General features: G+C 35.0%; 1 protein-coding gene across 8 annotated transcripts in view; it reads right to left on the bottom strand.

Moving 5' to 3' along the window:
- The window catches only part of LOC100741745 (potassium voltage-gated channel subfamily KQT member 1), a 137,881-nt gene that overhangs the window by 35,118 nt on the left and 88,102 nt on the right, over positions 1-14,661 (bottom strand). For all 8 annotated transcript variants that reach the window (XM_033321265.1, XM_024368308.2, XM_033321263.1 and 5 more), the window contains one exon: positions 2,437-2,527. In XM_033321265.1, the coding sequence (XP_033177156.1) occupies positions 2,437-2,527 (91 nt within the window). The remainder of the gene's footprint in view (positions 1-2,436; positions 2,528-14,661) is intronic.

The raw sequence follows: 14,661 nt of genomic DNA on the forward strand, positions 1-14,661 counted from the left end.
AACCAAAAAAAAAAAAAAAAAAAACTATAGCTCGTAGTGAATCGCCCGAAAGCCCGAGAACGTACGTTCTCCAGCGTTGTTCGATTCGAGAATTCAAATTAAATTAAATATTTACGAGCAAAACCGACATGTATTTTTTGTAGAGTTAATTTGGAAACATTTACGGCATTATTTACTTATTTATTTTCTCCGATTGTACACCAGTCATATTCCATCAACGTTATTCTTTAATCTAACATTTGAACGCAGCATCGACCTTCCCGCCTCCGACCTCAATTCCGTTAAATACCGTTCTCGCTGCACTTCTATCTGAACATTTTCAAGTTTCTGTCAATTTGGCTGTGTTTATTCTCAACTGAACGAAGAAACCCTTTTAGCTTGAATGATATTTACGCTCGTTCCACGAATCGTTTCAAATAAACGCGTAAGATAGAGGAATATTTTTTTAAACGTCCACTTCTGTTGATCCAATTATCCACGTCCTTTCGTGCGATAAGAAATGAAAAGAAGATGCAAGAAGTTTAATAGAAAATAGATACATGTCAATACAAATTCATTACATACATTGCAATATAAATTTTTAAGAAAACGAATCTGAGAAGAAATAATTTTTTTTTAAATATAATACCAAATCGTAATTATTTTAACTGATAATTGGAGCACATAACAAATGGCGATTACTATCGAACTTTGGCTTAAAAATTCATGTTACTCGACATCTTTGAACAAACCATTGATTCATTAACTTCGGTATTCTGATAGTTCGAATCTACTAATGAGAACAATTCGAAGGCCTAGAACTTCGATCTTCATTATCGCGACATTCCACGATATTTATCAAACAGTTTGAAGACCATTAACGGTTGAAGTCCACATTGATCACGATTAATCGTGAAACACACGCCAAACTATACAGACTTCTATAACGAAACATCGATTTACGGAAATTTAGTATTAAAGCATACACATTAGAACGCGCAATTTTATTTTAGTACCGCGTAACATTGAAACCTGCAATTAGAAAGATCGCAATATAAATTTCTATGTTGAATTTTCTTGATCATTTTAGATTTTAGGTTTTTACGGTGATTAGATAACATAGTTATGGTACTTTGGATTCTCGTCGCGTTTTTATCAGTACATTACGCTTTGTTCCGACATTTTGCGAATATTCTAAATTCACTTCTTCAGGGTAGACCTGAAAATGAAGCGCAAAGTACTAATAAAGCCAAGATTGAAACCCGAAGAGTCACGAATATGCTCTTTAATTATCATACTCATAAAAGTATGAATTTGCAGAAATATTCGCAATGTAAATACGACAGTACACGATAACTACGTTAGAATTCACCTTTCAATATATAGTTTCGAGTAGTCGATTCAGCAGTGAACAGAAAATAAACAAGACATGAGAGAGAAGCAGCTCGATGGCTTTGAGCTGCCACTATCTTCCACCAGGATCGTAGACAACAAGCGCTTTCAACGAAAAGAAAAGTACGTTGTTTCCTCGAGAATTGTGTAAAAGCACTAAAATACCGATGGAACGTTAAACGCTTCCCTGAAAGATATATCGAATAAAGAGATCGTTCTCTGTGATTTCAGAAGTGTTTGTTTGCGAGAAACAGCTCAGCCCTTTGGCATTGAAAATTTCCCCTTTCGAATGTTGACGAACTTCCAGCTGACTTTCTGCTTTCAAACCCGGTATAACTAATTAGGCCAATTTATCTTAATCAAGCTACGCTCGAATTATTTTCCAAACGAATTACTGTTTTGTTTGAGACGAAACTCGTATTGAGCTTAAGCTTCTACGATTTTGCGTAGCATTCGAAGAATTTTGATGTGCAAGTAACACTGAGAATAAGTCAATTTTTGTTCCCACGAATTCCCGGTAATTTCTCATTTTATTTTTTTATATTTTATTTAATATATTTATAACATAAACGTCATTTAGTAATAGCGTTTTAATTCTCACGGAAGAACGATTTAAACTTTTGATTATTTTTCAACTTACAAGTCTATTTCCTAATAGGAATTTACTTACCGATCTTTATGTTACGTAGGTATTTTTATATTAATATAATAAGTATATTAATTTTGTAGTTTCAATCTTAGGAGATTAATTTTACTTTTCAAACACTACCATTATCAATTTAAGATAATTATCAAATGATAATCACGATTGTATAGTTTTTTTTTATTTATTTATTATTATCCATGTTTTCCGGCTTTGGAAGACTTCCGGTTAGCCATTATATTGAACTAAAGAGTAGACGTAACTTGATCTTAAAGCTAACTTGATTTAATTTAAAACTTATAGTCATGATTACGAGCGACAGATGTAAAAATTCTCGAAACATCTATTCAAGTGCACTATGAAGAAATTTTTATATAATGGGTGTAAAAAATTGACGATGAATATAGTAGAAAGCTACTTACCATCCAAAAGAGGGTTTCGTTCGCGAAATTACTGTACTGGTCTATCGTCGACAAAACGCTAAATATGAGGCACACCAATACCACCATGAACCTGGAAAAAAGTAATTTCGATTAACAATTTCATTATTTTGCGCTCGTTATTTACCAATGAGTTGATTAAAGGATTCCTTCCGAGTTGTCGAACCGTTTAATACTATGAATTTTAAGATTATTTATTGATGTAAGATTATTTATTGCGGTAACTCTCTTAAATTACCATTCCAATAATAAATGTAATAAAATTTATACGTTGAAAGTTTAGCACAGGACTGCGACAATATCATCGAAGTATCTTTACGAATATCTTTTAGTTTGTTTGGAAAATGTAGAGAAAGAATTGCTCGGTACAAGGTTTATACGCAAAGTTTATAAGGTCTAACAAGTCATGAGGTTTGGCGGAGTGAAGTCTAGTAGTTAGAGAGATACGGTTCCTGTTGAAATTTCCGAGAGATGTTCTACTTGCTATTCGACGTCCTCTGACATTCTGGTTACTGTTTGACTTATTACGACCATCTGATTTCTACTGCTAATTTCAACTTTAAACGGAAACTAACATCGCTACGCTACCAACTTTACAACTACAATCGCAAGAGCAAGATACAAACGATACGATATTTTCAGACTTCGTGTATTCGTGACTTTAGCATTGTCGAGGGAGATTTTTCGTTCAACAATGAACGTAACAGTGTAATAGTATCAGCTACGATTCGCTCAAATTTACAAACAGATAAACAAATCACAGTTTTTAGATGAAATATGTAGTCCTATTTTGAATAGAATTCTATGTTCCAAATATTTGTACGCTCTTAATCTGAAAATAATATAATAAGAATCCAATGGTTTTTCTAACGGTTAGCTTTGTACGCAAATATCTTGTTGATCTCGAAAGGATTAAATAGGTTTATCTCGTACAATTAAACGATTGAAATAAAAACGTTCATCGTTGGCTACCACTTTGTTATACAGACTCGAATTAAATAATAAAAAAAAGACTTTGCTATACTTATCACTTTCAGATACATTTCGTTCTAGAACTCTTACATAAAATTTTTAATTTATTTCCTGTTATACGTATATGACATTATTATATTATAATAAAAATATATTATTATATTATATAACATTGTGCCAGGGAAACAAGGAATGAAATTTTTACTTCGACGTCACATACTACGAAAGCACTTAAATTTGTTAGTTTAAAATTTTATATAAAGATCCTCATGATTTATAACTGCTCATTTTCTGCATCGGAAAAGATCTATCCATCTTACTACATGGATATATTGGGAACGATGAAACAATAGATGATACGCCCGATTTATAATTGCGTCCTGCATTTTATCACGAATCATTGTCATTGAAAATTCATGAGACGCCAAACGCGTTACTTACGTCGCCGCATACATTATCAGTCAATAACAGCCGGGTCATGGAAGAAAGGACTTATTTATAAGCGAACCAATTCATATGCATGCATTACGTATCGATTCTAACCGTTTTATCATCGAGACATTTAGACAGCCGCCAAACTGGGACGTCCGCTATACCTTTATCCAAGTTTTGCAATTCATACGGTCTTCCGGCGAAAAGACACTTATAACGATATGCTATTTTTAGCAAAAACCTAGTTACTATTATATTATAATCCGTCGTTGAAAACAGCTCTCTAAAGTAGTAAGCTGCGCGTATCAATCAGTCGCGAGAGTCGCTGCACATCCTTAAAAGGTTCGTTTGATTAGAATAAACCACACTTTATACAATATCATATTTATTTATTAACATGTAGGGAATAAATATTTCTTGGAATAAACATATTTATTTAAGCCGATTATCAGGCAATTGCAATGAAATAAATAATCTTTGATCGTTAAGAATTTCAAACAATAAGACAATCGGGATTAAGTTGAGATTAAGTAAGCAGAACTTCTCAAACTTGCTGCATGTATTAAATAAGTCCGATAAATTCGAAATTTGTTAGTTTAATAGGTCAAGTGGGTGCAATAAACTAAGATCGCTTAATTCATTAAACCTATGGTGGCAATTATTCAATATTTCAAATAAATGAAACATATTCACAGAGCGATATCCAATCTATGGATCTAACGTTATTAAATAAATGGAAAAATAATAGGTGGTACTATTGAGGTGAATATTAAACTTGTTGGTTTGTTTCATAAAGAGACGAGTGGTAAAATTGTAATAGTCAATTATATTAAAATCACTGCAGGTACAAGTACAGAATTAGTGTATTTTTTTTTATTTGGTAGAATTTTTACAATCGATTCTCATTGAGAATTATAAGTAAATTATTTTGGCGTGGTACTGTAACTTGGATTATAAATGTTTATAGTATGTTTGATTCTAGTTGAATCTAATGCTTAAATCTAAAGGGTAATGTCTTTTTAGTCTGCGGATTTGATCCGTCGTATCAATTAATTGGGTAACTAATAGGTTATGGTGGTTATTAACTTTTATATTATATCTGTTACTGAATTTGAATATTTCTTCTTTAACTGTGGGTACTACTATTCAACTCTCTAACCGTTCGCTATTCGACTAACTATTCGACTATACGACTGTCCTAGAGAGCACGTTCGTTTATTTGTATCGACAGGTGTTATTATAAAAAGTTCAATTGTAAACTCCGGTTGACGATTACAAATAACGGCAATAATATTTTGTCCGAAGTTCGTTTACTTTAAGACCTTGCAAACGTAAATAACGTTGGTATTCCAAGACACAATAATATGAGTCTCTCCCGATTCAAATGTTCCGTTGACTCATGTGGCGCTACACTATTATGAGATTAAAGAAAAAATTGCAGGTTGTCAAAAATTAATTAACTAAATAAAACTATCACTAAGATTTCCTAACCCTGTTCTTTCAAAAATCGACTATCTTTTCGTATCTTGTAGTAATCTTGTACTCAACTTACTAATCGCGTAATTAATCGACTCCCAAAGTTAGTTAAATATATGTATAAGGCTTGTAGTATAGGTTATACGACCTCAAGATAGCCACACTATCCGAACTAGCTTCTCTTCTCTAAATTATAGTAATTAACTCAACGGCACGTGATCCTTTCGACTCACGATATGCCCGTCTCGTGTGATTACTTTACCGCAATATCTTCGAAAAATTTATTTGAAACTTTCAGACGATTCTTTTATCATCTTCTTTTCCTAACAACAGAAATCCAAACTAAAAATATTCTACTGGCTCATTGGCAAACGCTTCAACTTAAACATGCAAGGTAAAATAATGCTATATAAAGCCATATTAAAACCTGTTTGGGCCTATGGGATCCAACTATGGGGAACAACGAGTAATTCCAATATAGAAATTCTCCAACGATTCCAATCGAAATATCTAAGATCCTTAATAGATGCGCCTTGGTATGTTACCAACGAAACAATACATCGCGATCTTAAGATAGCCACAGTTAAAGAAGAAATATCCAAATTCAGTAACAGATATAATATAGGAGTTAACAACCACCAAAACCCATTAGTTACCCAATTACTTGACACGACGGATCAGTTTCGCAGACTAAAAAGACATTACCCTTTAGATCTAAGCATCAGATTCAACTAGAATCAAATATACTATAAACTCTTATAATGCAAGTTACAGTACCACGCCAAAATAATTTACTTATAATTCTTAATAAGAATTGATTGTAAAAAATCTACCAAATAAAAAAAAAATTTTCTTTTCCTATGTTTCTCTTAGAAAAATGTACAGAAAAACATCTCGTATAATATTTTTCTTTCATGTTTTTTCCCATCATCAAAAATGAGTGAGATAGTTAAGGTGGTCAAATTGAAACGAGACACCGTATACTTACGGTTGAAATACATGCTCAGTACGAATAATTGAATCCGTAGAGATTTGAAAGGAACAATGAGGACCGTAATTGCAATGCAGTGATAAATTACTGGCTGAATTATACTCGTTTAGGTCACGAATGCACACATTATTAAATCGATTCGCGCAACCAGAATCGTCGTTTCGCGTGTTCGGACATTTTCAGATGGCCAGAAAAATATTTATTAAACGTGTCGATGAGAATACAATTTTTAGGTTGCGCAAATCGCTTTTCTACACATTGATACATACATAGATTTCGCGATTTCGAGACCTCAAGATCCATCGTCTTTTTCTGGATTGGATTGCACGAATTTCCTTCTCTGTGAATTCCATCTTCATCTTCTCGCGAACTTATTACAGAAAACAATCTTTTTTTTTGAGAATTTCACGGACAGATCACGTCAAGTTGCAGCTTCGCAATTCGATTAGATGTTCCATTATATCTCTCTATCTCTGAAGCAAACTTACGTGACTTACTTGAATCTTGTACCGTTGTTAAGTAAACCACTAAACAGCCTCCCATTCAACTGGAACCAGCGCTAAACGCGCGTTACACGACGACCTATCATTCATCGTGATTTTCTTTTTCTCAGATTTCATCGAATTTCAGTTGGTTACAAAAGTCAGTTACAGAAGTTTCCTAAAATTGAACTTCTATGTACAAGCAAGCATTTGATGTAACACAGGTAGCGGATCGATCTCGCGATATTTCCAAGAAATTCACTTTGTATTCCCTGTGTCACGCAAACGATGAAAATTTCCAAAGCGACTCAACAAATTTTTCCGTGATTATACACAGGCTCGAATGAACTCCAAAGCAATTTAATTTATGTCGGTGGTTCGTATCAGCACGCGAAGACAATCTACGAAGCGATGCGGAATAACAAACGAAGCAAACGCGATAGAATATGCACGAGCACGATATGTAGGGCGATATTTAACAGTTGGAAATGCAGATACCTCGAAATTTCACAACTTGGCCGGACTACTTTGATTCGATTTAAGGCTAATCTCGCGTATCACCGTCGACCTTATCGTAGCGACTTACTGTCGACGTTGGTTTAAGATTCTCCGGTGAGGAGAATGCGACGACGGTTAGATGGGAATGTCGTGAGCGGAGAACGAATTCGAAGTTTGCAAACTTTACGACGTTGATAAATTTTCCAAGCTTATGAAATTTCGAAGAATTTTCCATAACAACCCTATGCGACAACGTTCTATAAAACTGTTCGTAATACATGTTTCTTTTTTACAAAAAATTTGATATTTCAGAAGAACATAATAAGTTTAATCGTCGATTCTGCACAACAACGTCTTATTCAGTTATTCCATAAATTTTGTCTCTTTTTTATTTAAAGTTTAATGTGAAATTACAGAAGAACATTGTCACTTCGTCAGTTCAGTCATCAACGTATTTTTACAAAGCTTTTGTTATGTTCTATTAACGAATAGTTTCCATGCCATACACATAAGGTATGCCAACTAGAGAAAAACTCGTTAAAGCCGATTTGTTTCGACCGATGTAAAAAGTATTGAAAGGATTAATAAAAGTGATGAATGTACAATGAGAGATTGTAAATTATTCATTCACGAAAAAGTAACGTAATCTATTATTTCACCTGCAACAACCTCGTACAAAATCCTCTAAATTCTCCGCAATTTTCTACCAAATAATAAACCCTGCAACTTTCAACGATACGCTATTGAAGTACAATAGAAAAAAAAGAACACGGCGCCGTATAACACCGTAGAAATGAAAAAAAGGGAGCCGAACGTGGACAATTATCATAGTAGGTCGATGAAGGTGACCCGCAAAGCGAAGGTAGCCTAAGGGGTGTGTAAGATCGAAATTATAGTCGGCCGACACGCCATCTTAAAGCGTGTTCCAAAGCGAGCCGACTTCGTTAACGCGCCGTTCGTCGTTACTTAACGAGCTATCGCTTGCTAATAAATTACTTGCACAAGCGGATGAATCCACCGCAACGTTTACCAAAGCCTTCGGATTTCCTACCGTAATACCCGCGAAATCATCTCGGCGTTTATTCCATCGTAAACGTCGAATGGGAAACGCTATCTGCCCGTGGAGATGTCGGCCGCATTTCAATTCGCATCTCTGGCCGTATGTACCCCCAGCCGTTGATTATCGTCACTGTTTTCTCGTTTCGCTTGTACACACGATGAATTAATAACAACGTTTAAATGAAACAGATCTCGCTAGTTTGAATCTCAGGAAGTGGTGGCTGGAAATAAAGAATTTCGTGCTTTCGGATAATAACGTGAAAATTGATTTTGTATTACGAACGAAGTGAAACTTCTAATCTCTTACGGTCTTTGATGATGAAGCTTTAATTAAGTTCGTGTTCTTGTTTATATTTAAAATAAAAAAAGATATATAAATCTTTTCTAAATCGATATCCAAAAGTTATTCTGTTTATTATTGTCCGTAGTAAATTCACTATTGTTTGCATTCAATCGGGGATAAGATAACTTTTATTCAAAAACCGATCGTGCGACCAGTTCGATAGAAATAGATATATTAAAATATACCTTTGAAAATATAAAATATATTAAAAATATTAAGTGTCGTTATAATGTATATAAAGTATAAGGAAGGTATAAAAGGACTGTGTACTTTTAGTTCTATGCTCTATTTCGTTTCTTTACATTTAATTATCATAAAGTTGAGTTTTAGCTTTAAAATGTAAAAATCGGTAAAATAATATTTTATTTTACATGGTTGAAATGTTTTCTTTCATCGTATATCGCGGAACAGCCCATACAGTTAGTGTGTTCACGACGTGGTCGACGTCGATAGGCTCTTCATCGTGGAGGATAGTCGAGGAGTGCTCGAGAATTTATCCCTTGTTGGTCGACCAGCTCTATCAAGTGGTCTGCGAGCAACGTGTCACGAACGACGTTCCTCTTGTTTCTGTATCACCAAAGAGGATTTACGATTGTTTACCCTCTTTTGACGTTCACTTCCCCAGTTTTTATCTCAAGTTTCGAAAATTCGGAACTATGCACGTGTCACGCTAAGAACGTGAACGAATCTCAGCAACTTTAACCACATAAAAAAGAACCATAAAAAAGAATACAGTGACAAACATTATGGGTTACTATTGCTATTTACGATCATTTTTTTTCGATTGTAACACAATCCAGATCCAAAATGTGTAATATTTAACACCATCTTTTCAAACAATATTATTTACGAATGCTATAATTCGTTTGAATAGACGTAACTTTTTATAGGAATTATCGTTGCAAAGCAATCCCTCTAAAAGGATTTGATTGAAATCTGTAATTTCCCTTTGTAAACTGAATTATTGATTCTAGACGAATCAATATTTCCTACTAATTGCAACATTCCGTGTATAGTTAGAAGAATCAATGGGAAAAATTGGACGCGTGGTTAAGCATAGTGAGAAAGCATCGTGTAAATCGTAACCAGTTACATCGGACCGGTTGAATCATATTCGTCGAATTAATTTCGGAATATCGGTTAAACTGCGTTCGAGTGTTACTCATATACAAGCGCGATCCATTCATTGATTGTTTCTCTCGTAGTTAACCGCAATCCAAATCACAATGGTATTCTAGTGTTATCGACGTTTATCCTGGGGATTGACGGGTAGGACGAAATTTTGCGATTAAAATCACTTGTATAACCGCTATTATCACTTAGCTGGGTATCGTTATGATTAACTTTGTAAAACAATCATGGTTTAGGTATTAGAAATTAGGTAGAAAGACAAGTGTAAAATAATATAGCAAGCAAAATAGACATTGACTCTACTTAAATATTTCTACATACATCGACGTATGATGTTGATATTTAAATAATTGTTGTTCTTAACATAATTTGAATCTATTTCGCGGAAAGACTTCTGGTTAGTTATTAATATTCAAGTCCTCGATTTCATTAATGCAATACATCGTAAAGTATAGTTTGCTTATGAATGCGACAGAGTGGTGTAGAAAGATCAATAATAATACCTATCCAGACGTATAAGATTTATTATGCTAGAAGTTGACACGAATGCATACTTATTTCGCATAGGTTACGAGCCAATTTTCCAGTAAATCAAGTGTTTCGTAAGAAAATGTTTCATACGGTACACTTCCTAATCTTCCTAATTTTTGAAAAAAAAATTTATATTTCGACAAGCATTTATAAATAAGCAGAATTATAAATAGAGATTTAAAATGTATTCGTACAGATAGAAAGTAATTATACGCTTAACACGCTCCCAATACAATTTAATATAATTAATAACAAAAAGTGTAAAAATATTATGCTGTAAACGAACGGTGCGTAGAAGACTTCAAACAAACATCAACTATGTACGATATCAAACAATCATTGAATTCATATCAAGTACAATAAATACGGGCGACCAACATCTGAATTGTATGTCCGCACGCAAACAGAATATATCCATGAAATTTATAAATACATGTATCAAATTGTAATTTCAATCATATTATCTCCGTATTTCGATATCGATGATAATCTCCTTAGTGGATCATAAACATATTACATTCTCTTAAACAGAAATATACGAAGACTCTCGAAAAGCTTCCAATACCAATCACAATCGCGATTAATTGAAAAAATTATAATCTTCTCGATATACACAGTACATCGTTTATTTGTTCTAAATTAAAATCTAAAAGATTTGTCGGATCATTTCTTCGAGCTAATAATTCTCAACGTTCGAAAAAACATTTTCTCGATTCCGTAACTATTCTGTATATTCCATGCGTGTATTATATTAAAAAAAATACCAATTAACAATATCACACTACCTTTCTTTCACATATCACCTACCAAATTATCTTCTTCGTCCATTCTTTCCATTGCAATCGTAAATCTCTGACAAGATCAACGTTTAGGCGAATATGACACTTAATTTATTTCGACTTTCCGAAAAATTTTCGAGCGGAACTCGAGATGTTGGACGCGGATCGATTCGTTTGCCGAGCGAATATATTTTTCTATTTTACGAGCGCAGGCGACCGACCGTTAAAAAATTTAACGATGCTCGTGTAAAAGATTGAAATACGAGAAAATTCATGCCACGCTCAACACAGAAAGATCGCGCGCATGTATCGTCAAGCATGATTTCCGGGCTAAAAATAACAAGCGGCACGCAAATAGCTAGCCTATGCATTGCACCTAATAAGTAATGCTGCTATTTATGCGGCGACAAAGTAGGCCGAAACGTTAGGGTCGTTCCTATTTATTAAACGACGATGTTTCTTCTCCGACCATGAGAGATTATCGTTAGTGGTACTGCAGCGAAAAAGGTCGCAAGAAATCACGATTTTTTGTCTAATGGATATATGAAGTATCTTCTTAAAATTGGTTAAACAGGAAATTTCTTGATATTTTGTACCTTGAAAAATGCTAATATACGTGAAGTGTATGCGTGATTCTAGCTGAATCTAATGCTTAAATCTGAAGGGTATTGTCTTTTTAGTCTGCAAATCTGATCCTAGTGTCAAGTAATTGGGTAACTTTTCTTTTTTTTGCACGTGGAGAAATCCTCATGGACACTCCGTTGCTGCTAATAATCGGTAACAGCAGAGTAGTGTCGGACTCCTACCAACTGAAACTCCACGATGACCATCCTACGCGTATGACAGGAGTGCTCCAGAAGTGCTCCAGGAACCTCTTATGAATTATCTTCTGTTGCACCCCTTTCCCGTGTCCTCTTGTTCGAGCCAGTCCTAATAATTCTCTGTCTGTTTAATTTGACGTTAGCAATCCCCCCTTCTAGTCGTGGTCCGTTGGGACGGCGATGAAGCGGCTCTAGGCCGCCTGGCTGCCATCCCCTTCCATCGTCTTATCCTACAAGGGTGAGAGTTTTTCTTTCTCTCCCTTTCTGCTCGCTCCTTTGCGAACATAACTCGCTCGCAGAAGAGGCGGACAGCCTCGTATTTCTGTGGCCAGCTCAACATCGTTTCTGTAATCGCCAAGGAGATTAATCTTTCGCCTATGGGTATAGCGGGACAGCTCCCACGCCGGACAAAGCTCCAGCGTGTGCTGCGCTGTGTCCCTGCCCTCCCCGCAGTGGTAACAGATGTTCGTCGTCTCCCGACCGATTTTCCTCAGGTACTCGCCGGACACGCCGTGTCCCGTGAGCACCTGGGTCATCCTGTAGGTGAGCGGGAGGCCGCGGCGGCTTCTCCATGTCTCCCAGTTTGGCAGAACCGCCTCCGCCCTCAATGTTCGCCTCCCTCGTTGATCAGCTGGGATCGCCACTGGTCCCACGCGTCCTCCTCGGCGGTTCCTAGGTCGTTTGGGGCCGCCTGCTCGGTCGAGTCCTCTCCCGGTTCCCATACTCTCATGCGGAAGTAATTGGGTAACTAATGTGTTTTGGTGGTTGTTAACTCCTATATTATATCTGTTACTGAATTTGGATATTTCTTCTTTAACTGTGGGTATCTTAAGGTCGCCATGTATTGTTTCGTTGGTAACATACCAAGGTGCATCTATTAAGGATCTTAGAGTTTCTTATTGGAATCGTTGGACAATTTCTATATTGGAATTACTCGCTGTTCCCCATAATTGGATCCCGTGGGTCCAAACAGGTCAGAAATATTGGCTTTATGTTTTCTGAATATCGAATTATTAACAACTCATAGCGAACATATTAATGCAATAACTTGGATATACTCTCTGTAAAATTGTTCGATTAGAAATCTGTCGATTCTTAATTCTTTTGCATATCTTCGTAGGAAATAACCTGCATACACTGTATCATCTGATTTGTTTAAATAGATACATATCCGACAATTTCACACGTATCAATTTTATTCTTACACTTTTCGAAAGTCTTGGAATATTAAGAATTCGTTTCAACTCGAATTCAACTCATATTCAATTGGAAATTTGAAAACTTGTCGGAGACATAGTAAAGCTTACAACATACGTATGATGCGGAAATTTAAGGTACAACTTTACGAGTATTACGAATATTATCCATGTTACATCGGCCTTTTTAAAAATTTCGCCACTGCAACGAGCCAGTTTTACGAAATGAACGAAAAAGCTCGCTGCCTTGAAATATTGGAGAAGTAAATGTATAAAAATATGCAGCAAATGTACCAAGCTGAGTCTAGACGCAGAATTATAATTTTCTTTTGCTGCTGCAATCCGAATTTTGATAAAAATATAAAGAACTATAATATACTGTTAATGTACATTTCTTCTAATTACGTTGGAAATTTCCTTTCTTTTAATATCAAAAAATTTGTTAAGGAAAACGACACGATGTCTACGGCAGAATTAAAATCGTTTTACTAAGAAACTATTAAAACCATCGTTTCATGCATCCCCTGAAGACACTCTCGATTATACGCGAGCCACACAATGCGAGTCAATTTCCTTTGTTCGACGAAGGAACGATGAATATTCGTCTCCAATTTCGCATCGATTGTAGGAAAACGTGCGTGTGTAACAATGGTGCAACCAGTGACAAGTATTCGTTGGGATAAGACAAATAGATATTGCAAATAAAGTTTCTGTTAACGTTGGAAAACAGATTATGATTAAAAATATTTGCACTGCTGGTAATGGAATTTATGATAGCTACTGTATATTGTAATGAGAATATAATTTACGATGTTTACTGAGATTCGTGGACAGTCGTACCATCAAGTGTCGTACTACGAGCGTTCTAATTATTTCAAAATGAATGAATTATATAATTCGCTAATAAGAAACTTGGAACAATGATCACGTTGGAGGTCGTAACAATTCTAGGTAAGATAATTCATTTTAAAACAAGAGATATAAGTCGTGAAATTTATTAAATAGAATCACGTGGAAGCTATAAATAATTATTAATTTCATTATTGCATGCTTCAAACGTATTAATTTAACAGATTTCTCTTAGATTGACTCTACTCTGTTAACCAGGAAAGAGGAGTTTCTGTGCTAATCGAAGGGTATTACATATTTTTACGTATTAATTTTTTAACTTCCACTGCCTCTTTACTCCTTAAAATAAATTTCCCTCTTAGTTGTTTCAACGTGAAACCATGAAACAATTCAAATAACGTAACATCCTGAAAATTCATTATATAATTTATAAACCTAGGACTCTCAGTGCTTAATACTGAAAATGTAGAGAAATTATGCAACGTATTCCTTATGCGTCTGATGACCAACAAATTATTCAACTCAATGAAATATTGCACGGTAGAAAATAATTTATCACTAATATATTTTCGCCGTCCATTCAGCTAAAGTAATTAAAATCACGCCGTTAATTCTTCTTCGTACTGACTATTACCAAATAAATTAAA

Source organism: Bombus impatiens, unplaced genomic scaffold (genome assembly GCF_000188095.3).
Source record: "Bombus impatiens unplaced genomic scaffold, BIMP_2.2 scf_0418, whole genome shotgun sequence".
Classification (NCBI taxonomy): Eukaryota; Metazoa; Arthropoda; class Insecta; order Hymenoptera; family Apidae; genus Bombus; species Bombus impatiens.